Source organism: Solea senegalensis, linkage group LG21, assembly GCF_019176455.1.
Source record: "Solea senegalensis isolate Sse05_10M linkage group LG21, IFAPA_SoseM_1, whole genome shotgun sequence".
Classification (NCBI taxonomy): Eukaryota; Metazoa; Chordata; class Actinopteri; order Pleuronectiformes; family Soleidae; genus Solea; species Solea senegalensis.
Window position 1 is genome coordinate 6,699,302 of NC_058040.1, and position 26,406 is coordinate 6,725,707.

A 26,406-nucleotide genomic window follows, 5' to 3' on the forward strand; every position below is an offset into this window, starting at 1 on the left:
CCTGAATGCAGCATGACCCGGAAACTGTTGATGTTTCTATTAATGCTTAAAGAAACACTAACCTTTTAGTTTTAAGGCAGAAAATCTGGACCTTATAAATCACCAATTACATCACAGTAGTGTGGTGTTAACGACATACACTATAATAAAACTGTTCCCCATTAATCTGGTTAAAGAACACTACAACTTATTTTGTTTCAGTTTGACGTTGGAAATAAATAATTAAAAACAATCACAATTATGCCATGTTCAGTTTCTTTAGAGTTGCACAAATATTCTATGTCTGTGTTATTCCTAATAAATTAAATGAATCTTTATTGTCTAATAAGTCTGCTAAAATACAAGAACCAGTGAAAAACAATTCAACGGAATAGTGTGCGGTTTAGCAGTTTATTAGGCAGTTGTGTATACAAATGATTCAAACACTGTTCATTCAGATTTACACTCCAATCTGGTGGGGTCCCTTTACACGCCACAGAAAAATAGAACATTTTAAGCTGTAGACAGACCAACTGAATTCAACTGCTTACAGTCTGTAAGGTAAGTATTCCATGAGCTGTCAAAAAGGTCACGGCTTCACAAATTCATCTTTCCCACAAAACCAATCATGTAAGACATGATAACAGTTCTGTCACCAGGACTTGCAACTTCAATTATATTTTTTCCATGACCATAGTGCATTGCTTTACCATGACCTCTATGAGTCATACCCTTTAGTTTAAAGGTGAGACATAAAGGTCAAACATTAACTTGGATGTAAATAATAACTTTGCTGGACAAGAAGACAACATAATATAATTTTGTCAATTTTATTTATAGATGTAGTACATCTGTGAAATGAAATATAAAATTGTTTATGTAAATTAGATATATTAGATTTTTAATGCTGAGGTAATGTTGAGAACATGCAAACTTCTTTTTGATACCCAGTTTTTAATTTATCAAAAGACCATAATTTAAATCTAGTTTTTCTAGTGCCATTATTTAAAATTGGAAGCAGTTATTGACATCTACAGAAGTTTGACAAGAAGCACCAAAACTTTGTGCAGTTAAGAGTTTTGTCATTTTACCCCAAAATGTTTAGCAAAGCAGATGCCATAATTTGTAGACTAAAACCAAAAAAACAGGTTCCAATCATTTTGATAAGTAGTATAAATTCCAACTTTTACCCACATAAAACAAAGATTAATGATAATGGTAAGGGAGCCAACCTGACACCAGTTAAAGCTTCAAGACTTTGGACCAGAAATAGAGGGAGACACAAGATACTTATGATTATAAGAGATTGTAAGCAACAGATTCTGTTGGACATTTTTACTAAATTAGCCAAGAGAGATTTTTTTCCTGTTGGTCAAAATTCTGACCTACCCAGCAAGAGTTAATAATTACAGTCTTAAATGTCTGCTTTAGGTTTAAACATATGCCAACTTCCTTTCCAAGGTCAACCTGCAAGGGAATGTGTGGGCATTCGAAATGGAAAAATATCCCAAAAAAATACAATATTTAGATTTTGGATGACACTGTCCATGCATTGCATGTAATTGTTGCTACTTATTTTCAAATTGAGCCCTGAGGCCTATACACTTGTGGATTGGCATTTTGGAATTAAAGGTAGGCAAAGGCATGTTACACACGTATGTCGTAATCATTCACAAATTCTAATAATTCACTTAAAAAAAGATACATAAAAAGTCTACATGAAATTTTCATTGTAATATGTCAAATAACGTGATATTTCTAGATTCTGACTGTCATGGCAAAATATATCTTAAATGGTAAAAGCAGGTTATAATTCATCAGGAAACAATCAAGTATCTGACTGAATAAGTGTGATTGAAAGAAAATAAATCTGTGATAGATTTACAAAAAAAAACAAGACAGTAAAAAAAGAAGATATATACCATCCAGCAATAGATGTTAACACAAGAAAGAAAAAAGGCAATTTCCAATAGAACCAACACTCTTTCTACTGATAAATATATTTACGTCTTTAGATAAAAAAAAAATGTCGGGGACAGATAATTTTCAAGCAAATTTTTACATCATTGACAATACGGTGACAATTTAGTATCAGATTCACAGAAAAGAAAACCAATCTGATGAAGCATTCTTTAATCCCCGACAAATGACTGAAACACAGGGATCACTGCACTTCTTACAGTCCAATGAATGATGGGCATGTCAACCCTAGTCATAGGCAGTGCAGCACCTGGATACATCCACACTACTTCTCTGATCCCTACTGAGAGAAAAACAAGAGCAGCAGGAAATTAAAGAACCTTGTGCAAAAGTGCTTCCTGCATCAGCCAGCTCCTCAACCCTTAATTTGAGGCTTCTTTCTCTGCAGGTAAAAACTTGGTCTAGTTCTCTGTACTGAAATGATCACTGTCTACGGTACAGAAAATTCAGTGTAATCACTTGCTCGTATGTGTGTTGGTGGGATGTGGAAATCTACTATTAAACTGATCAGGAAATTGTATAACCCACATGTGTTGCTCTGTCCTAGCTATTATGTAGCTTGTCATTCATCTTTTCCAATAACCCCTTACATCCCCTGTCAGCTCAGTACACATCCCTTCAGGTTAGGGATCACCAACCTGCATCAGTGCCATGGAACTATCACTTCATTCTCAGCTGGGACAAACTGAGCCATGAGTCGGTTACATGCTTATTGCTATAAAGACACTCAGAGAGGATAAAGGCTAGCGATTGTTTTTGCAAGTTATCGTGCAAGTAGTTTAATAAGATTTGCGCACATCTCAAAGAATTCGATGGTGTGGCTTCCTGGTCGAGGGACAGTGGCACTGTCACCCCCTCCAGTTGAGTCGATAGACGAGGTTAGCGATGACGCCAAGGAGCCTTCTCCTGCCTTTGTGGGGTGCACAATACTAGGTGTCAGTGGAGTGTCCCCACCATCTACATCACTTTTAACAGTGGTGCGGTAATTTCCCACGGACCCAGAGCGGTGAGGGGTAGCAGTTCCAGATTTTGTCTCCAACATATCATCTGTAAAACACAAGTGACAAAATGTTTTCTACAAAATTTCCAAACAAAAAAACCCTCTTAGGAGTCAGGAGACCTACAGGCCTCAATATAAATGTGATTATATTTATGTATAAAAAGATTGCAGGCCCCCACTGAATTCCTAAATGTGTATGCAACTACCACATAAAATGTATTTGATCTTATTTTATGTGATAATTATTAATATGATGAAAATTCTCAGAATCAGGCTGAGATTGTTTATATTTCTACATTAAATGACTTTGCTATAAGCAACACGGAAGATTTTGCAATGCACCTTTTATGGAGCATTCCTGAGCTACATTAAAAGGCACATAACGACACTCTTATCTCATATTTTCCTTTGAGGTACCTACACAGACGTGCAAAAAGCCTCAGCATTCAAAACTGAGTTTATCATTTATGAAGTCGCACTGACACAATGTACTACAGGACAGAATCAAGGAAAACACCACCTCAATACAAGAATATCTTGTCAATATTAACAGGTAATTAACTGTGTTTCTATATATGAGGACAGAAGATTGCCTCAGCTACTTTTCAAAGCAGATTTCTGATAACCTGTCAGTAACTGAAATCAATACATTTTAATATCATACAATTGAAGCTTACCGTCTATGCTACGGAAGTCAAGGAGGTAGGTTCTGCTGTCCACCTGGTAGAGTTGAAGGCTCATCTTGGTTTGCATCCCAGTAACAGGATTCTTCCTTTTCACACGTAAATAATATGGATTCACTACCTAAAACAAAATATGAAGGGTAAATGATAGCTACAGATTATAAAAAGCCCACTTTATTATACACTCTTGTTTCTTCCATACCTTCCACTCGTAATCCAGCTGTTTCATGGCCCGGCACACTTCTGACATGATATCATTGGGTCTACTTTGACTGCGGATACCCAGGTGCCATTTTGCCCTCCTAACACCCTGGTGCTTGGACTTCTGGGGGTTTAATTCGTCAAGCGTGTGGCGAGGCCTGGGCGGAGTCTCCATCACAAGAAATGGTACCCGCTCAGGGTGAGGCTTCGTAACACTGGCCACAGCCGCACCGGATGAGGTCAGGTGCTGGTCGTCCAGAAAAGAGTCGGGGGGGCTGGATGCCAGGTAGAAATCCTTGGCTTCACTCATAATGCGGCGATTGTCAATGATGAGGTGATAGGCGACGGCCAGTGGATCTTGATGGTTGTGACTGTATAGGCAGGTCAGGACCTCCTCCTCAGTGCACTCAAACTTATCACATACCTCCTTCAGGGCCTCGTCGTCAATCATGTTGTTGCTGTAAGAGGGGTCCTCAGGGAAAAGGTACTTGGGAAGGTCCTGTTTAAACCAGTCATCCTCTCTGTCAGAGGAGGAGACATTATAACGTATTATACTAGTTGAACATCACTCATCTTCAAAGATAACCTATATCTTAACTAATGGACAAAAAACGGATGTTAGCAATGTTTTCCCGGCTTTAGCCTGGATCTCAGCCTGCTCACCTGATTTCTCTGATGGTTGCTCTTTTCATGGGGTCCACCTGCAGCATGTGTTTAAGGAGGCTTATTACTGCAGGGTTCAGATACTGTGGGGTGAAGAAGATACCATCACAGATCTTCTTAAAGAGTGTTGGCACATGGTCGTCATCAAAGGGAAGTGTCCCACACAACAAGGCATAGAGAATGACACCACTGCTCCAGATATCCACCTCTGGACCAGCATATAACCTGAGGACAAAAAGCTGTTTTACTAGATCTGTTATTTACTTGCATTATGATAGGAGAGTGCTCAATGATAAAAACAAAAACATTACCTTCCTGAGATGACTTCTGGAGCAGCATAGTTTGGAGAACCGCAGCTTGTTCGCAGGAACTCTCCGTCTGACATCATGTTTGATAAACCTGCATAGCATTTTAAACTATTACAGCACACATGTACTTCAAAGATTTGCTGAAGGATTTACTATGAGCATTACTTCAACTGTGGGATTTTTCTTTTTTCATTTGCTATGATCTCCTCTCACAAGAAAAGAAAGAACACTGCTCTGACAAAGTATGAATAACTGAATAAATCCAAAATCATCATCTTCAAATGAATTTGCAAACATTTCAGTTTTGTATTAAGTTTCCATGACTCCTCTCAAGTGAATGTATGAGTAGGATAATATGGTCTGCACAAGTAATTATAGAAAGTTGTGCTTCAAAGTAAACTGGCAAGTTTTCTTCAAGAAAGAAAGAAAAAAGTGTGTTTGCACGTAGTCCATCAATTATAACAAAGTGAAGAAAGATCATATGAGAGTTCAAACACTCCACTTTGCATATTAAATTAAAACTCAGTGGAAAAAAACACATCTTGATACTGCTAATCCTTTGGGGGCTGCAGAGAGCTGGTGCCAATTCCAGCTGACATTGAGAGGCAGGGTACACTCACTATGGACAGGTCAGCAGCACACATCCATTCATACTCACATACATGTGTAACATGTCACAACTCCTCGCGGCTTACTTACCGAAGTCTGCAATCTTGGCATTCATGTGTGCGTCAAGTAGCACATTTTCAGGCTTGAGGTCTCGGTGCACCACCATGTGCCTATGGCAGTAATCTACTGCTGAAATAATCTGCTGGAACAGCCGACGACTCTCCTTTTCATCCAACTATCGAAACACAAATTACATATCAGGTGTGTGACTGTCTATGCGATTCAGCACTTTGCAGATGACTAAGCAGCACTTGTGCTTTGAGATCTTTTCCCACAGTTCAAAGAGTCTGGCAATAAAACCAAACATATAATACAATTCTATCTACTGCTCCCCCCCACTAAGTGTAAAACATGTGACAAGACAGAAAGGCTGGAAAAAAGGGAGGGACATAATTAAACCAGACAAGACATTTTGTATTACCTTTCCATTTTTGCAGATGTAGTCAAAGAGCTCTCCTCCCGAGACATATTCCATCACCATGAAGATATCTGTAGGGGTGCTAATAACCTGATACCTGTAGTATTCAGCACAAAATGTGAAATTATGGGGGGTTCATCAATGATCATGTACAGGTATTAGCAATAATTCACAGAAAAATAGTCAAGTGGTACAATGCAGTTCAGCTCACCACAGTGCAGTTTGGAATGGTTAATCTCTGATCTGACTTGTCTATCCACTGTTTGTTGTGTGAGCCAGAAACGTACATTATGACGATATTGATGCAAGTGCACCTAACCATGTAAATAGTGTGGCCTCATACCAGCATGACTCAGTGTAGCTCTCCAATAAATCCATAAAGAAGAAGAACACAACATCGTAATCAAAGAGAAACAATGGCGGACATCCACCATATCCCACGTTCTTTCTTTTTGGTATGTTGCCATTTATCACAAGAAGAAGTCAGGATCTGCTTGAGAGAAGGCTGCACAGAAACACAGGAATCTTCCCTACTGTTGCACATACATGACGATTCTTTGTTGACATCAACTGCAGTGTGTCTAGCCGCCCCGTAAGACCAAGAATATCTTGCTTGCTCCAATGGATGGGTGCAAAACAGTTGTTTTGGCACACTTCTAAACATTTTGACAGTGAAAATGCAAATAATTGTGTAACATAACAAGCCGAGCCAAACTCTACAGCCTGATGGAAACCATGGTATTACAAAACTAATTTTAATAAAAGCACTGCATGATACAGTTTACATAACTGTCTTTGATTTCATTAATACCTCTGTTTTTTCATATTGCACAAATGTTAAACAAATTCTGAATCACAGAAGCAAGATAATGTCTTAACTCACAACCCTGGATAGGAGAAGCTCAATCATTTAATATTATTTGCTCAAAACAACCCTTGTTGTTTTTGATTTCATGGTTTCCTCAGGTTTGTGGAATCTGTAAATGAAACTATGTTATGGACAAGGCAATGAAACAAGGACCTCAGGAATAATATTTGGCACACAATTAAGAGCTAATCGTCAAGTATGTGTTTTTTTACTAAATTACACAAACTATGTCTTGTTGATCGATGTCTAACCGCTGAGTCCTAGGCTTTGTGAGCAATTCTTGTATCCACAATGTCATCCATCATGCCTACATCTATTTACACTACAGTGGAAGTGTGGCTGAACTTGAACATAAGCCACATCTCTTTTCATGATTGTTATTTTCAACATCAAACAGCAGAATAAGCTATACAACGCAACAGCTGAAATGTTGGTCGGCTTTACAGAAACTGCACTGCCACTCTACTCTCAAACCAATTGCAAACCAATTGCATTTTTCTGCCTGGGAGTAAAGGCAATAGTGGTCAAGTACCGATGTTTAAGCGGATATGACAGATACTAGGGTTGGGCGATGTCCCATAAATTGACAGTCGATGTTTACAGTAAAACATTATGTCGGGGGTGGGGGGGCAGACCTCTGAACCGTAATAAGGAGACCTCTCTTGTTATGACACCTGTGGCACCTGTGGCTCGCTAATGTAAACACACGGCACACATTACTCCATGCTCCACCTACGCACATCTCTCTGACGTTCGAACACACAACAATCGGCTCTACTCGCCTCGCCACGGCACAGGAAGAAACCCTGCCGTTCTCCAGCAACTGTGTCTAAACAATCCTAAAAACTAATCTCCAACAATTACCAGGGAAAAGTCTAAAATCTCAATGTTTGGGATTAGTGTCTGACAGGGTGCATGCATGACACGGAGCTGGTATTTCAAACAATTAGCCACCCCTGCTGGTCAGTTTCACAAGCCCCTAATCATGGTTTTGCAATCTTTGGGCATTCACATAGCAGGCAGGAAGTGCTATGGCAATTTTCCAACGATATTTTTAGATGAGCAACAAATTTATAAACACAGCAATTTTAAGTTTATCAGATGAAGTATTTTGACAATAAATGCTGAGTGCGCCTGTGCATTAAAACAATGTGACAATGTACTGAGCTGGCCTCTAACAATTAGTGGTTCAGTCATTTCACATACTGTAAACAATGACTCATTTAAAAAATTACACCTGGTTATCTGCTGGTGTGCTGATGTTTTCGGCAACGCTATAAACGACAAGTAAAAAAAAGAGAAGAAAAACACTGCTTTTGTGTATCAAAAAATTAATTTAGATTGAAAACTGCCACTGCACTGTACGGAGCAATATCAAAATATAGTCAATATGCAATTTGTAATTAATAAATGTAGTCTGACCCTGACAGAAAGATATGTACAACATGACATCACACCCATGAAGCACTTTAGTATTGTGAAATGAAAGCCTAAAAGGGAGATAAACAAAACAGCCATTAATGCAGACTCGCTTGAGGACTGATGGGAAGGGAGACTGTCTCAGAAAGATATTGTCCTAAATGGATGCATTCTAAAACACACCACTAAAGGCCTTGAAATAGCATAGTGGGTGGCAGTGATAGGGCAGCGGGGGATTATGGTGCAGCTAGCAGGATGTAATCTAAGACTTACAGTTTAATTATGTGAGGATGCCTGAAGAGCTTGAGGTTCTGGATCTCTCTGCGAATCTTTCCAACCACATCCAAACTGCGGATCTTCTGCCTGTTCAAGATCTTCACTGCCACTTGATGTTTGGTCAGCTCATGTTGGCCCACTGCATGATAAAAGAGAACAGAGCACATGAGTGAAACCATTTACAACTTGATACACAACAAAGTTGGTAAAACATCATAACTAAAGAAGATTAACAAAATAAATTAATGCTTAACTACATGAGGGAGGATATGCATCTTTCTTTTAGAAACAAAATAAATGTATGTTTTAAACAGGAATGAACAGCTTGACAACTTGTAGGCAGCAAACAATCATCACGTCATAAAGTTTATATATGCTTGTTGGCATAAAATCAAAAGACACGCTAATGCTCTGTAGAAATGACTGGATCTGTAGAGTTGAGTGACTCTACAGTGGTATGCTTCACATACCGTAAGCCATTAGATCTGTTGCTGATATAAGTAGTTTTATAATGTCATCTTAAAATGCTGTTAATTTGTGTGTTTGGAAAAGCTACAAATGCCTCGGCCAAACCATAAAATATCTAATCTATGCATCGATGACATCCTTCAAACCCAGGAATGTCGACGCAATCCAATAAATAATCAAGAAAACATACTTCCCTTTTGGACATAGTGGGGGATTCCGAGATTTTGTTATACATCTAAACAAATGATGCAAGTTGGCTGAACTGAAAACAATTGTCACTTGTGTTGATGCAATGCACAGCAGAACAAGACAGCTGGGACAAAGGTCTACAAACATAACCAAAACACAGACATCGGAAGATGAACAATAACATCTAGGTGGATGGTGGCACAAGAAGACACTTGTTGAAGTCAGTAAACAACAGTTGCACCTCTACCAGTTGTACTGGCAGTAAACTATTGACCAAGTTTCCATGAATTACAGTCTCAAAATTATTGTAAACTGTGTATTGTGTCTGTCCAATAACACAAGAAACATGGGTGACTCACTGGAAACTGGCACTGGAAACCAGTTAGTCAAACCTTTGGAGAAGTCATATATCTTGGCTGTTTATGGACTTAATCATAATACTGTACATTTGAAAATATTATAGACTGATAAGTGAAACAGAAGGCAGTCTGTGTTCAATGTGTTTGTGTTACAATTGGAGCAGAACGTCAATTTAACTATATACATATAGACGTCTTAACAAACAAAACTGATATTTTAATGGTGACTCAAACAAAGCTATTTATTAACTTGCGAACAGTGCCGCCCTCTCGGCTGACAACACTGGTTGGAAATTCAGCTAGGTTTGATTGACTCCCTCCCTACACACTTAATCGCTATATGATAATGCAGTTATAACTTCTAATGAGGGGAATTACGACAAAATATTACCCCCGACGTATACAGAAGAGCACCCTTTTACTGAGTTACGATATAGAAAGGAGAGAGACCCGAGTGTCAGCACAGCTGCAGACGGTTTACTTCCCTGTGTCCGTCATGACAAGCGACTTGTGGCTCCACAGCTAGCTCACAAGCGCAATCGTCGTTAACTTGGAGAATAATTGCTAAATAAAGGCTAGTGCTTTACAGCGTACACTACGACTCAGTCGGTGACTATTGCAGCACCGACCTGAAACCGTCACGTTTGTCAAAAACAAACTCAGGCTCACTAATGGGACAACAAGTGTGCAACCTCCCGAGCGCTGCGACAAGTTAGCCTCGATAGCATGCTAATTTAGCAGCTAGGCTAGCAGTTCCAACCGCCACCATATTTCTACAAACGCCTTGGGAGCCAGACATACCTTTGACCTTTCCAAACGTCCCTACTCCGAGTGTGTCTCCGAGAATGTAATGTCCAATTTTAACTCTTCCTTCGTGTTTCGTTTTTTCCGTCGCCATCTTCCCGCAGTGGCCTTACAGCTAGGTTAAGCGAACTGCGGGCAGGGATGGACTAAACTCGGGGGTGAGCGTCTGTACTTCGGCGCCTCATCTGCGTGCGGCGGCGGCGGGTGGGAGGCGCCCCGGCTCCTGTGCGATTCGTCAATGGCGTAAGCGACGTAGTATGTTGCTTTCAGGTGCTGTCAGTAAACTCTTAAATCTGGCCCGGTTCATACTTATCACAAAACGTATTTGTAAATTAAAAGATGTGTTAACATTTTCAAATCAAGACTGCGGAGTTGATGTGAGAACGGGTATCTCGGGAACACACTGATTTATATTGGAATAAATGATTTCGATCAGGGAATGAATTTGGTGCATACTTTTATGGCTAAATAGGATGTAAACATCCAAGATTCACGTTGAATTCACATTGGTCAGATCGTAAGGGTTAAGCTTAGATTAAAGAAACAGCACATACAGATTACTTCTTAGTGATCTTAATGTGCTGATTCCATCTACTCTGCTTTTGTACAAAACATATTTTTTTCTGACTGTATATGCAATAGTGTTTTTAATAAAATGAAAAATCATTGCCTTATGATTAGTAATAGTTAAATTATCAGGGTCATATCTTGGCTAATTGCCATTCTACTGTCTAAATAAACATCTTGTTGAGACATACAGTACATTCCAGATTGTGTGGAAAAGCCAACAGATCTCCCAAATTTGTGTAATGTGTCTGGTGTTGGTCTCAGTGGTTTCACTTTTTGGAATCAGAGCAAGGGTTTTAGGTGAAAAGCAACAGCAGCCAGAGCTCAATTTGAAACCTCAGTGAGAGGTCAATCTAACCATAATCTCATGACCTGAGTGGCTTGAAATCCTTATTGACACTTTAGTGAATCAGGACAAACTGCTCAGAGTGTGAAGAGCTTCTCAGTGACAGTAACAGATGACTACACAAGTGAATACACTGTGATGAATGGTACTGAGCATTCTCCAATCACCATCTAACACATCTCAGCCTCAGAGGAAATCCTCAACAGCTTTTTTGCAAACACAAAATATAACTCAAAGTACAGGCTGAACAAACACATTCACTCAGTCAGTGAGTGATGATGAAAGAAAAGAGGCCCGGCCAATAGTTGCCATGACTCCCATTAGAGATCGTATAGGAATTAACATTTTGTTCCAAAGGTCCTTGTCATTGTATACATATGTGTGTGTTTGTTGTGTTAAAAGGACGATGAACATTTTATACACAGTCTCCTCATTCATGGCATTTTCCACTGGGGATTCTTAATTGTGTTTTTGCTCTTATTTAATGGTAGATGTTTATCTGTCCTATCTGTAAGTACATTTCTTTGTCATGGACACATAGCAACAGCTCCAGTAGATGTGACAACCAAAGATGTCTCAGAGGTGACATCTTGTGGGTCTTTCTGGAGCCCCCTGTAAAATATGGTTATGGTTGTCTGTTCAGTTCATAAACAAATTAGTCGCTTGATTTCAATAAAATGAACCCATAAAATGGCCATTAAATATCTGTGTGGGTTATAAAGGGTAATTGTAGTGCAATTATTCAAAGCGCAATAGGTTAACAGGCTGTAAAAATAACTGAAGCAGTTTAACGACAAAGAAGGCACCTACGCCATTCATAGTATTTCAGATCAGTGGTGCCACCAAAATATGGACATTTTGATACTGAATATTGATTATTGAATATGTGTTAATGCATGGACTACATACATTTGGTCACTGAGTATCAGACTTAATGCAGCAACTTCAACAAAAATATTTTAAAATCTTATAGTGTGAGGAAACATGTCTATTAGATAAATAAAGAGGTGGCGCTGTGGCAGAACATTTTCCCCACAATACCTTTCATAGAACTTCCTGTCATCTTCATATCTGCATCTTCCAAAATCTATTGTTTGGCTTGTGATGGAGCCCTCTTGTTAAAACTGGATGGTTTGTTATATCCAAAAGGCAGATTTTAAAACCATATTTAATGTGCTTTTACGTATTTATATGGCTCCATAATACAAATAATACATATGCCATCATTACTATAAAAGAAAAATTAGCCATTGAAGGCGAATGAAGCGCCCTTGCTTAAAATTATGTAAACGTGCCTCATCATTTTGGAAGAATCTAGTTTATGGTCACCGTTCTTCTCTACTTTGCTGAGAAGCCGAATTTTCTGATGTAAAAAGAAAAAAAATGTCTCACTCATGTATTGACTTTGATTGTCCAGTAGATGGAAGTGTCTGTGCAACAGGAGGGCAATGCTTTATAGAGTTACACTCTATAATTTCTTTGTCAGCCTCTGGCAGTAGTTGAATAAAGTCTTGACTGGATGCAGCAACTAAAAATCCATCAAGATAAATCACAATGTCTTTGACTAGAACATACTGCACTAAACTGAAACACGCAAACTCATGATAGACAGAAAAAATGATGGGGGTAAAAAGCCAGAGAGTAGCTGCACCACACCAAATAATATCAACATACTTTCACAAGCCTGACACACAACTCGATGAGATACAAAAAGTGTGTAAAACTAATGTTTTTATGTTGCTAAGCATGGAAGGTATCAGTATCTGCCTGACATAAGCCCTGGACTCTCTGACCATCATTTAAATTACAGAGATACTCATTGTACATCCATAAAAAGTATTACCTCTGATGACCTTAACATTTACAACTTTGATATATTGCTCAAGCAGATGTATAGCACAGCTTAGGGCTGAAACAATTACTTGATTATAAATCAATTACTAATTCAATCAGCAACTATTTTGATAATTGTTATAATTTTGATAATTTAATTTGAAGCTTCTTAAATGTGAATATTTCCTGCTTTCTTTGCTCCATATAACAAAGACATCATTAGAACTGAATAATTTGGTTTGTGGAGAATACAAGACAATTGAGATCATTTTCATTTTCAGGTTTGGGAAAGACTGATCAACATTTTTCAACATTTTATGGACCAAACTATTACTCTGGAAATAATTGTGAGTTGCACAGCTCCACATACATCATAGACCATAAAAAAGAGACCTAGGAGCTACAACCAAATATTCTCTCACACCATCTTTTGTGTGTGAAAGAACTGGAGGATAACAGTGTAAAAAGTAAATGTCAGAGTTTCTCAACTGCAAAATCAATAATGGAAAGTTTTCCCCTTACATTTATCATTACTACAAGGCAAATGTGTCACAGTGTAATGTCAATTTTTAGCTCTTCAGCTTGATACTGTAGATACCTTTTAATTAAAACAAGAACTTACTTTGTTCACTTGAACAAAATGTCCCATTAATGCAATAAACAATTCAAAACGTAACACACCAGTGTCACAAGAATGTTTAATTCCTTTGGTGTCTGCAAACAATGTGCACCTCAACAACACTAAAAGGTGTAAATCTACCCAAGAGACTGAAAACAAAAATGACAAAAATACTTAAAAACACGTTATGTGTGTTAAAAACTACTACAAGTAGCAAAGTCACAGTAAATAGTGTGAGTTACAGGAAACATGTTAAACTGGAGACGAACACTGAGGCACAAATTATAGAACTCACTTCGACAGAAAGAGATGGCTGGCTGATGGAAGACATGGGAGACGTATTAATAAAAACCCAAAGAAAACTCAATTACAGTATACGAATCGCAACACAAACATTACATAGACGAACTTGAAGTGAAATCAGCCAATAAGCAGGTTAAATGATGCAGTGACATAAAAAAAGACAACGTTTGGAAAAAAACAGCCATGAGACACACAAAACCACTCGTTCAAAACCATAATTAACACTGTTACATAATAACTCAACAAATCACGTTAAAATTATCTCCTCAAATACCAAAGAACGTTATTACACGTTTTTTCTGGATATAGTAAGCCAAGAAGACTGCATGAAGTTTTTCAATCTGCATTGAAGCTCTGCAGAATCTGCATGTTGAGGCACTTGGAAAGAATATGATTGTACTGTGTGTGGTTTATTATGTACATTTGTTCTGCTCATGTGCCTGAAAAAACATCACACTCCTTCCAAATTGAACATGTGCTTAACCTAACAGATCTACAAGCGAGTCGACTTTCCCGTACTTCAAGCCACATAGGACGAATCTCAACATCGTTATCCCATGCACATGGATATTCAACGTGCATCTGTAGAAAAGGGAAACATGTTTTTCATATCATAAGGTGACCATGTTAACCTAGTTACTGATTACAGATCGGTATTTTGGCTCTAAAGGCCGATGACTTAGAGGAAACGGGTTTGGTCTGTAATCTCTGGCAGCTGATCTAAAGCAAGACTAACACTGACTAAGATTAGCCTGGCAGGAATTCATTCAAAACCACTAAGGACAGTGCAAAAATGTGTTGGAAGAACTACTTATTTTCCTTGTGCTGCTCCAAAAGTGTCCTCTCACAATGCCCCACAAAAGTGAAACAAAGAAACAAGAAAGAGCGGGGAGAAAAAATATCTGCAGAATTTTCCCTTAAAATATAACAATGAAACACCCTACAAAACTTAATTTATCAAGTGGATTACATGTACAACTATCAATGCTACAGTTTAATCAAGGGAGGAAAAAAAAAGATGAATAATCATATTCACAGTTGAACATCATTTAGTGAGTCGTGGTCCCAGTCTCCCAAATAGCAAACACCTTTTCACACAGTGTATATTCACAAAATAACCTCACATCCTCAATCACTGGTCCCACACTAATACAAACACTGCACATGTTTTTGATGAGAACGGTTCAGTTCCAAGCATCCACTGATGGTCCCTCAGCTCCACGAGCAGTCCCGAGGTCAACATCTACGCTTAAGGCAGACTCGCAATGTCCCGCTTTGGAGGAGGTCCTTCTGGTTTGCAGGTGGAGCCATTGGCTTTGTCTTCAAAAACCAAGATTCTGCAGAGAGGACAGAAGTAGAAAAACACAAGAAACAAACACAATCATATTAACATTTACAACATAGCAAACAATACTAGCAAAACTCATTTTCATGCTTTTGACTAATAGAACAGTGTGTACAATTTATTTGGCTCATCTGATACCCACAATTATTGTGTTTTATATTAGTTAAAAATAGACCATTCAGTTAAATTGTTTTTAAAAATTGATAAATAAATGACATTAACATGTATTTACTGTATGTACATCCAGATTGTATATGTTTGTTCTTGCATTACTGTCAAGTCTGGCAATACATTGAAATGAAATAGTGATTGATTGATAATAGTGAATTCACCCCAACAGCTTTAGTTAAATGAGTTTAAACGGACAGCAGTGAAGATGGGGAGAGCTGACTGACAATTTCAGAACAATGAATGGAGACATGACAAAACCAAAATGCAAATACATTAAAAAGACAAAAGGTTGGACAAGAGCAAGAGAAGTGAAGTGCAAGCAATAAAAACAGGATGTGTGAGTGGAGAGGGATAATCTGATCCTGGCAGATACAGAGAGAGAGAGAGAGAGCCACAGTTACTGTCTGGTATGAACTACAGCTGAACAGCTCAGTGAAAGGAAACCACAAAGGAATAGTGAGGGGAATCGTGATTTACTCGGTACACATTAGGGTGAGGGATCTGACAGAAGCTATTCAGAGTGGATGCCTGTCTTTAATTTCCTTTTTTGGAAAAGTCAGCAAAGCTCCACTAAGCCCATAAGGAGCAATGATCCCAGCGTGGAAATTGGCACTCAGCAACTCAAACTCTGCCACGGCAACTGCTCTCTTCACACTGCTGGGACTTTCTCTAATCAGTCAGGTCAACACTGACAGTTATCAATCAACTACCACAGCATGACAGCTTCATCTAATCAAATAAATGTCTAGTTTTGTGTATAACTTGGTTGGTTGATTTTAGCACATTACTAATTTGAGACAATCTAACATATGTAAACAGATAACGTGACTGGATGACTAAATCTGGTTACTGAGTGAAAGTCTGACCGAAATACACACAAGCCCACCTTCACCCAGGAGGAATGCAAAAGGATTTTCATAAAAAATAAATTAACTTTATCATCTAAAAATAAACAGTAGGACTTTTCGTAGGAAGACAAAGTAAACACTATGAGCTATGTTTTTTTATTCCATTAGAACAACAAAAATTGGTTACTTGTTCTTATTGGTGTTAGGGTTAGTTAGGCTTATATTGTGACAATTAAGTGATCAGTTTAGGTTAAGTAATTTGTAATTTGTTAAATCTTCTGCACAGTTGAACACATATTGAAATATTAATAATAAATATTATAGACATATAGATATATTAGTTTGTAATGAAGAAAATTACCAAGTAGACAAGTCAAACAGGGACATAATGAGACATCTAAAAATACCTGTTGCGACAACACTTTCGAGAAATGGTAGAGGGCAAAGGTGGTAGAGTTATGTATTTTCTGTGCTTGTTGTTTTTATGGGATTATGAGATTTATCAACTGAATGGTCTAGCCAGCTTAATCCAGCAGATCTGAAAAACAGCAGGCAATACACTCTGGCTCCTGCAGTCTGACCCAGAGTGAGAATGGTTTAAAAGATTTACTGGCTACACCAACTCTTATGTCGTCTTATTCACTGAAAAGACATGACCGATATTACACCAGAAATTAGGGAATAAACTGATGCGTTTAGGCGTTTTTTTGTGAGCCCTATGTGAGTGACGTTGGTAAATCAGGCTATAATCAGTTATCTAAGGACATTATCCCGGCTAAGGATGAGTAGCCTATGGATAAGCCATATAGATGGATTTAGTTGCCATGGTGATTAACCACAAAAGCGTCATGTGGGTGGTGACATCATAGCGAGTCTTCCCAACCCCCTGCTGGTGGATGAAACAATTGGCTGACACAACAGTTGCTTCATGTCCCCTCTCTCTCTGCACATGTGAACACACAGTGATTTAGCCGACGGTTTAAAGACACCACCAACATGATGTATTGTAAATACATGTCATTCTATAAACCTGCACAGACGTGTACTTACAGTTTGAGCACGGCTGAACGCTTGCCCAGCATCATCTTGACAAAGTCCCTGTAGTTGATAGTGTTGCTGCTGCCGCCGGTCACCTCCACGATCATTTTTTTCAACTCCAAGTGGGTCTTGGGAACCCCAAGCTTCTCCATCATCCTCTTCAGACCCATCAGATCTGAGACACATATTAGCATGAATCATTTTTATGTACTATCAATATATTATTGTTATCTGTATTTGTTAAAAATTAAGGGATTGAAAGGTAACCAAAACATGGTCTATATGCTTAATTCGCCACCAATTTAGTGCATAATTTCCACCACAAACACAGTCATACTCAACCCCTGAAAGGAACGTTTTCTGGGCCTCTAATCTGAAAATGACCTCTGGGTTATCTCTCATTTTGGGCATGAACACTAATTTGTCGGATTTGAATGATGGTGGCATTTAGGCAGGGGACAAGAAAGCTATAATAAAATATGTTTTTAAGTTGCATTATGGGAAACGTTGGCTTTGGAGAATGACTCATACTAGGGATTAAAGGCCATGGGAATATTTCTGTATCTGCTGGATACATTTGGACCATTGTTCTTTTAATGTCCCTCTTTTGTGCAACAATAAACCATTGAAGAACATGCAAGCAAAGTCTTTAGTAAACACACATCAGACATAATTGACCCTGCTTTTCTAGTTTTTAACTAAATCACCCTTGAAGGATCACAGAGTAAGAGGACTCTTCTCAACCTGCTCAACCCTCCCTCTCCCACGCGCATCAGGTAACTATGGCCTTCTACTCCCATACTAGAAAGGATGTTTTATTCTTTGTTTTGCGTAGCAAATTTCTGCATCAAACTTTAAGACATGCACTTAGGATGGTTTGTCCGTTACAGCTGCTCTTGAAACGTGGCAGCGCATGATGGCAGCCTCCAAAATGTACAAATGAAAGCCTTATTTTGAGGCTTTTTTAAATGTTAAAACGATTATACACTTATACAAACACACTCATGGGTAGTATATTCAATTTCTGTCAAAAATATTTATCAGTTAAATATGTACGTCATAGGGGTGGTGGTGGAAATATTGCGATATTTTGCATTATAACGATTTTGAGAGACAAAGTATTGATTTATTTTTCTTACCCGATGTTAAAAATAAACATTAATCTTTTTGTGGATTAGCATAAATCAATCAATTGATGTGTCCGTCCACTAGATGGTGCCAAGTGCTCACACTAATTAGAACTGTTGTGAGAGTATCGCAATATATGATTTTGCATATACTGAGTGTTTCGCAATATTGTCTGGTCTCATATTGCCATGTAGGCAATGTGTTTAGCAAAACAAAGTTTAAATTGGCTAAAACATTTTAAATTGTATTTTTAGGAGTTTCTGTCAGGGCCTGCTGACAGAAGCCATATCTCCTGTCTGACTCTTGCACTTCACCTCACATCTGCTCAAGCGCTAAAAGCTTTTCAGGCCATGGCACATGTTTGTCTCACTTTACAAACAGGACACAGACGCGACACATGAACCCTGTGCTCACACTGCTCAGACAATGCACCACAGTATTAATTAGTGTTCCCATATGTCAACACAGCACACAAGTCAGTTGACAGTTGTTATCCGGGGTGCAGTTGTTGTTGTTGTTGTTGTTTTTGTTTCAGTGCTGCTTTTACTCACCAATGTCTCCTTGGTCATTCAAGTCAAACTCAGCATATCTATCTGGAAAACAAACACACACAGGAGGTGATTACTAACTCTGTGATTCATTTTCATGAACACAACACCTAGCATCATGTGTAACATTTACCCTAACACCAGTCCTCAGCTGGCCTCATGTCAGCAAAATGTTAAAACACACTGACTCACTGCTGACAGCTGCACTGGCAGAAGGAAAAAAAGACAAGCAGATGATAGTGACAGGTGTGTTTTGTACGTCTGTTGGTGGAAAGCAGGGAAAGAACAGCTGAGTGGAGCTCAAAGGAGAGAGGGAAATGAAAAGTGAGGGTCAGAAAGTTAGATGAGAATTCAGACTCAAATACAGAGATCAAGAAGAAAAACAAAGACACCGCAGCTGTTAATTGGTCAGACCAATGACGCTTATTAAAACACATTTTAACAAGTTAATCAAGCTGGTGCAAGTAATGTGTTAAATTATTCAAGTGCAATTAGAAAGCTTTACAGCAGTCATTTGCTGTATATGTGCTTATGTCTGTCACCTGTTTTCTGCCATGCTTATTCTTAATTAAGCATTTCATTATCACATTGCAGAGAACATGCAGATCTGTCATTTATAATTAAGAGTTTGAGTAGTTATAGATTTTGGGAAATGGACATATTTGCTTTCTTGTCAAGAGTTAAGTGATGATCGATAAAACTCTCGTGTTCATACAGTAATTATACAGCGAGAGCGAGGAGAGCGAGGAGAGTGAGAGCAGTGGAAAATCATTAGCCTGCTCAAAAGTGAGAGGCATTGATCTTTAACTCTAATTTTTGAGAACACAAATAGGTATACAATGTTGACCCCTACATTCAATCAGCATCACAAAAATGGTGAGGGCATTTCATATCATGTTTAACTCCTGAACCACATGTCCAATTATAAAGCTTCTCTTCTATATACTGTATATATATATATATATATATATATATATATACAATATACTGTGTACAATACACGTATGTGGGGAGAGTCCAAAAGGTTACTTGCGGTGTGCCGTTTGATCAGAGTTGTTTTAAAATCACAGGAAGGGCAGAAGCAGACATTTTCCTGCTTCTCTGAAATGTCTTTATTCTTTTCAGATCACTTTAGTCAGATTACGTTCGCTATTTCTGTCCCACAATGGCAGTTCTGTGTGTGTGTATTGGGAAGCAGAAAGAGAGGGAACTGTGGAAGCTTTGAGCACCCATGGGGAGGAGGACAGGACAATGCTGACAGTGTTCATAAACTCAGAGTGGGTCTCCACATACACACACACAGAGCAGTTCTTGAGTGGGCCACTTTTCAAAGTGCAGCCTGTTGATCATCTGCAGGCACAGAAAAGATCTCAACTAAACAAAACTCGAGCTTTTCGTCTTTCCTCCTGACCCACATTCCATGAGCAACTGAAGATGACAGTGCCATCAACTTATAAAACATCAGCCATTTCTTGCTGATCCAGGTCAAGCGTGTAGACAAAGGCAAGTAAGGAACGAATGTCCATTACATTGAAAACATTGTCAAATATCTGTTTTTAGTTTATAGTTTAACAGGAATACTTTCAACTAAACTCGAGCAATATGAATTGCCTATATCTGCATTCTTGAAAGTCACTAAAGAGAGGTCAGTGATTTGATCTGATCGTGAGTTTGTCTATGCACCACTTTGGCAACAACACTATCATTTGTGTTTTTGCATTGTAAATAGAAAAGAAAAAACATACTGATAAAAGGTTAAATGGGGATGACTATCTCTTCTACCACCTTGGCCAGAGATAAGACTAAAAATAAACGGACCATAAAGACAGATAGAAGCTTTGTTGACTGATCTCTTCTATTCCCTCTAAAAGCTACAAGTCTCTCCTCCCCTCTTCTCTCAGCCCTGATGTAAACATTTGTGATGTAAAAGCTGTGTATTTATAGTAAGCTATAAAGCACTGTGACCGAATGCAAACTCAAATCAGTATCATCTGCACATGTTTTCAAAATGTCCACATCAAACATGTTTATGACGGAGTTGTTTGTCTCTACTTTTACCAACTTGCACATACGTTCTTCTCTACCTGGCACTAACGTCTGCCTGTGATGAATTACTGCAACATGAATGAACAGCGTGATCCATCAATAAACCACTGAATCAGAGCCGGCGTTAATCAGCATAGTTATTCACTCGTTTGCTGTGTAGTGCAGCATCACTGTTCCTGCAACACTTTCACATCATATGGACAGGAAAATGAGAAAGTAGATTGGAAGTAACCCTTTGCATCAGGATCCACTCTCAGTTTGAAAACAACACTAATACAACGTTTTCAGCTCATTATACAGACGTAGAGCAGTTGACTATACCGAGAAGTGATTTGAATATTTTCTCCATTTAGCATCAATACGCTAAACTACTCAGTTGAACATAATACAGTTTTACAGCACAGCAAACTAGAGTAGAATACAATAAAACATCCATAAATCTCAAAAACATTTGCACCAAGAACCAAATGCTTAGCAACAAAACTGCTATTGTTTTTTTGACTGCATTGTTTCTTGCTCTGCATAATGCGTCAATATTCTGCAAAGGTCACATTATTATATTTCATACAAATCTTCTGTAGAAGCTTATTTTTCTTCCAGGTAAGTCGGGGCAACCCTATTCCCTAACATATGTGATAGTTTGCCAGTTTAATGCATTTACAATGTGATTTTTAATGACAGGTATGGTAAGTGAAGTCATAAACTATAACACAGGAAATTACAACTAAGATGTGCATATATTCATTGCTTTGCTTACTGTATACATTAGATATGATTTCTGGGTCACTGGGACAGAACGGGAACAGAAGGGAAAAGATAAATAAATAAGAAAAATATGAAATACTCCCAGAACTTGGGTGCTGGGTTCCCTTTTAGATTCATTACTGCTCCATTTCCTCCAGCGAGCAAAGACAGTAAGTAGGACAGCAGATAAAGCTCTCATTTTATGGCCCCTTTTAGAATAAACAGCCTTATGGTATTCTGAATGGAAAAATGCAGACATGGAACTCACATTCACAGAAAAAGCAAACAAATCTAGTCTACATGCACCCAGGGATGAGGAGGAGTCGCTTTGTAAATGATGCAATTTCATTCCTGTAATAAGCTCCAGCAGGGTTTCTTCTTTTCCCAGGAGGTTTTAGTTTATCCTGCAAAGTTCTGAATATTGTAACAACAAGTTGAGAAACGCCCCAGCACATTCCTCCAAGGCCACTGAGAACTTGGCCTTGAAAATCTCTTTGAAATCACAGCAAGCTGTCTTTCCCATAGAGAGAGAAAAACTAAATGCTAAAGTCTTGTGTGTTTGTGGACAGTCGGGAACCATACAAACACTGACGTTATGACAAAAGCCAGGAGAAAGGGACACACCCTTAAAAGACAACCACAAACAACAGATACTGACACAGTACAGACACAGGAAGGACAGGATTAACTTACTTTTGAGACTTTCCAACTTTTCAGGCAGGTCTTCTTCATCCCTGTATTTCTGGTCTTCCATGTATTCCTGGGAAGCAGAGATGGGGAGGGTGAATAAAGTGAAGGCGATGAGATGAACAGGTTTTACAGGTTTTAGATCTAAGAACCAAGACCCTCTGATCCTGTTCAGACTCAGTTTTAACATCCATTCTGAGTGATCGATAACATGCAGATTGTGCCAAGTACAAGTCTGATGCTCCAAATCCGTCCTGAACGCACCCTCAGATCAGATTGCAAAAAAACCCCAAACATTCAAGTGGTTTGAGGACACATATGTCCACAGTACTGCGTGTGAATGAACTCAACCTGTCCTCAGGACACAGTAGAGGCCATCTCCTTAGCTGACGTTGTCTGACCAGCGATAGTTTGACAGTTTCTTTAGACAGTGATTGACACACGATTCCTTCTTCTGATGATTAAAATCTAATTTCATGTAACAGCAGTGTGAGTAGAGCTTTGAGTCACTGGAGCTTCACACACAAACACACTAACGTTTGACACAAGCATCATTTTGTTCTCACAAACAAACTTGAAGCCATTATGTCTTTAAAGTAAGGGAGGGGAAGCCATCCAATCATACTGTATGTCATAGAAGATGCTTCCAGGACACCGTTTAATGTCAGGTGTGAGTCAGATCACAGGACAGATATTAATACGAGGTGTGTGAATAGGACTCAAGAGTCCTGAGCCCATTTCTAAACTTCCCAGACGAATTACAGTTGAATACATCGTCAAAGCGGCCCACACACAAATTGGAGCATCAAGGACCTTCAGCTGAAGTGTCAAACATCTACTTGAGAGCGATGGCTCACAATCATAAGATACTCTTCCTGCAAGGACTGTCACTTCCTTTCACTGTGATCATTAAGTGGAGCACCTCGCAAAAGGGTGGTGCAAAGGAAAAAGGCCTGCAGGGAGTTATTCTAATGAAAATTTAATCACGCAATCTGCCGTGTGGGATTTGGTTTTTGGTCTCCAGAAAAACGGAGTGTGAAGTCGTCCTCGATGGTGACCTCTGAATATCTGCCCAAGCTCGTAATTAAGGGTGAAAAGGATAAACAGCATGTCCAGATGTGTCAGGGACACCTGACTCAGCCTGTGCTGAATCACTGCTGCTGCGGCTTCCACACACGCACACACAGAAAAATGTCCTTTCTTAGTCACTGTGTGTTTTATAGGACTATAAGATATGAAATCTTAGTCAGTATCATCAAAGCTTACATTTCACAATACAGAGTCAGAGATCAGATACTGTTTATGCATAGCTGAAAAGTCAAAGTTCATGTCTATTTAAGGGGTTAAGGACAAAGACAGTTTTATTCCAAAGACATCCAGTCAGTCAAACTGCTTGCCTAAGTTGCTGGACAGGACAAGGGAATGTACAGCTTTTTCTGCTTCAAAGGAAATCAATGATCAAATAGTTGCATGCCAAATAACAATAAAAGAGTACTTTAAGGTCACAGGTGTAAAATCAATTACACAAATTAACATTTTTGGATAATGTTACTTTGTTTTTGTTTTTCCTCTTTTCCACAAATAGACGAGGAAATTATCAGGACATTTTACCTGCTGACGCTCCTTTATCTAAACAAGAATTCAAAACTAATCTTTGGCATTGACCTAAAGATGTTGCTGAATGATCAACCACAGCCATACACATGCCAGGATTGGAAGGCTAAATTGTTCCATTAATGAAAATGTACCACGTTAAAATAACAGTAAAGTGATGACAGTGGATTTAATCCCAGTACAGCTGTTACTTTCAGTCTCTGTGGTGATCTGGGGTCATTTATTTCCACCCTTTTTCTAAAGCACAAATGAAGAACACCAAAACACTACACGGAGGGAACAGGGAGTGTGAGCGCAGAGATGTCACAGGTGCTCCCGGCTGCTCTCGGACTGTGACCTGGTTTTCATGCGGCCACAGTAGGCAGCTGATGACAGGCAGCCAGAGGAGGTGAGGGAGGAAAAACAGCAATTAAACAGATGTCAGATTTATCTTTAGCAACCACTACAGTGTTATCTGACAAGAGGGGCCTGGTGGCAGACAAAGAACTCATTGAGACACCTGTTTCCCAGGCAAAGACATATCACCAGCTGTCTTAACACACACACACACACACACACATACACACACTTGTTTTTAAAAGATAAAGAGCACTTTAAGAGGCTCTGAAAATTAATTTGGAAGATGTGGCTTCCTGTTATATATAGCCTATTTTGATAAGCTGCAGGTATCTATGTTGGGGTGTGAGGTGCACATGTCATTCTATGTTTTCTTTCAATTTGGGATGCATTGCTACTAGAACTGCACGACAAGGTAAAAAAAAAAAAAAATTAAGGATGGGACAATAGACCATTTATGAACAATGAAGCTGTCAAACAACCCATTTGCGCGAGGTAATTTCAAAGACATAAATCTCCAATTGTGTAACACATATTGTTCTTCCCTAAAGAAGAAATAAATTATTGTTATTTACATTTTTACAGTCTGTGCATAGTGAAGCATGCGATATATAAGATTTTTGGACAGTACTGGATTTCACATTTTTATCTAACGTCTATCCAATGCAGTGATTTTGACCAGTATCGTACCGATACCGACTGATACTGATTCCCATCCCTAAAAAATTCTGATACAAATTGGTATGACTTCAATCATTTTTGAATCTTCACTATGAAGTTTTTGAGTCTATCAACAAAGAAAGCATATTTTCTCATCTAAAGAGTAGACACTTCAGAACTGTATCATTATCAAATAATTGCAATTTCTTTTGATTTGGATATTGCACTTGGTCATATAGCAATCTTTATTATTTAGGGATTAATCATGCAAACTTACTGATATCACTTTTAATTGTCGAAACCTGGACAGTGCTAATGTGACAGCATGCAGCCATTCAACAAGTAGTGTCACGACACAGCGGGGGTGAAATCAATAAAATGCATCAACAGCAGCATCGCTATGTCCACCTACAATAGGATGGCGCGGTGCATTTAAGGATAACGTTATTTACAGCATTATCAAAGTGTTCACATCTTATTGCTGTGTCCACGTTTCACCGACGTGGCTGACGTTTAAATATAAGGCCAATGCCAAGTCAAGTGTGTGTGAGCTAATTAAATTCAAATTCCCTGAGGTGCCGTTAGAGACACTGAAGGCGAATAAAGACAGCAGCACGCCTACCTTGTTAATTTCTTCCAGTTTTTGCCTTTGCTGCTCCTTCAACAGTCCAAAGGCTTTGCCCCCTGAAATAAAAGAAATGCAAAATTAGAGGCGAGTTGGTTAATATCGACACAGACTTAGCTTGAGTGGTGAAATAGCTGGTCGGCCTGCTGATGCTCTATTGTACAGACTCTCAGCTTCAGTTAGCGATAGACACACAACAGACACGGCAGTCCGCTGCCGAGTTATTTATCACCTTGGACATTATGACTTGAAGGCATCCCGGAATTTCTCTGTAGTGTTTAAATCCAGAAAATGAAAAAAATATCAGAGCCAGTAGGCTGCTGCAACTGTCCGCCGGGGCGATACTCCTGTTCTCTGTTGGCTCAGCAGTGGGCCACTCAGTAGCACTCAGCACCGGTGTCAAGACGGATAGAATAAACAGATGAACCTCCGGTCAATCCTTTCAAAATAAAAGTTCACATTATTCACAATAACAATGAGATGGCGCTTTGGAATACATTTCATTTCAGACTAACCCCACAGACAAAAAATAGGAAAAGAAAAACATACTAAATAATTAACATAAACAACTAGTGCAATATCTGTACTCATTGTCTTGTACCAAAACAGATCCAAATCACGAATCACAATACCATCAATATGATTGTTGGAAGCTGCTTCTGAT

The 26,406-nt window shown here is 38.8% G+C and overlaps 2 protein-coding genes across 3 annotated transcripts; both read right to left on the bottom strand.

The window, feature by feature from the left end:
• Positions 1 to 376: 376 nt before the first annotated feature.
• prkaa1 (protein kinase, AMP-activated, alpha 1 catalytic subunit) lies at positions 377 to 10,485 on the bottom strand. 2 transcript variants are annotated; one of them, XM_044012481.1, is made up of 9 exons: positions 10,282 to 10,485; positions 8,462 to 8,603; positions 5,905 to 5,998; positions 5,514 to 5,658; positions 4,818 to 4,905; positions 4,507 to 4,731; positions 3,845 to 4,364; positions 3,637 to 3,763; positions 377 to 3,006 (listed from the first exon to the last, which is right to left on the bottom strand). In XM_044012481.1, exons 1-9 carry the CDS (start codon positions 10,376 to 10,378, stop codon positions 2,723 to 2,725), a joined length of 1,722 nt encoding a protein of 573 aa, XP_043868416.1. In that variant the 5' UTR covers positions 10,379 to 10,485; the 3' UTR covers positions 377 to 2,722. The 2 variants fall into 2 exon arrangements, with proteins under 2 accessions (XP_043868416.1, XP_043868417.1); XM_044012482.1 differs by lacking the exons at positions 8,462 to 8,603; positions 10,282 to 10,485 and adding an exon at positions 6,113 to 8,455.
• A 3,229-nt stretch (positions 10,486 to 13,714) lies between these two features.
• Positions 13,715 to 26,125, bottom strand: aif1l (allograft inflammatory factor 1-like). Its single transcript, XM_044012813.1, has 6 exons — positions 25,975 to 26,125; positions 25,740 to 25,801; positions 22,514 to 22,580; positions 19,034 to 19,075; positions 17,367 to 17,529; positions 13,715 to 15,289 (listed from the first exon to the last, which is right to left on the bottom strand). Exons 1-6 carry the CDS (start codon positions 25,997 to 25,999, stop codon positions 15,202 to 15,204), a joined length of 447 nt encoding a protein of 148 aa, XP_043868748.1. The 5' UTR covers positions 26,000 to 26,125; the 3' UTR covers positions 13,715 to 15,201.
• Between the last annotated feature and the right edge of the window lie 281 nt (positions 26,126 to 26,406).

Excerpts from the sequence above, each read along its gene's own strand:
- prkaa1 (XM_044012481.1), bottom strand. The coding sequence starts at position 10,378 with ATGGCGACGGAAAAAACGAAACACGAAGGAAGAGTTAAAATTGGACAT. Across the intron at positions 8,604-10,281 it reads GACGTTTGGAAAGGTCAAAG|TGGGCCAACATGAGCTGACC; the intron begins GTATGTCTGGCT and ends TTTATCATGCAG. Across the intron at positions 3,764-3,844 it reads AGCTGGATTACGAGTGGAAG|GTAGTGAATCCATATTATTT; the intron begins GTATGGAAGAAA and ends ATTTTGTTTTAG.
- aif1l (XM_044012813.1), bottom strand. The coding sequence starts at position 25,999 with ATGCCTTCAAGTCATAATGTCCAAG. Across the intron at positions 25,802-25,974 it reads TTCAAGTCATAATGTCCAAG|GGGGCAAAGCCTTTGGACTG; the intron begins GTGATAAATAAC and ends CTTTTATTTCAG. Across the intron at positions 22,581-25,739 it reads AACTGGAAGAAATTAACAAG|GAATACATGGAAGACCAGAA; the intron begins GTAGGCGTGCTG and ends TCTGCTTCCCAG.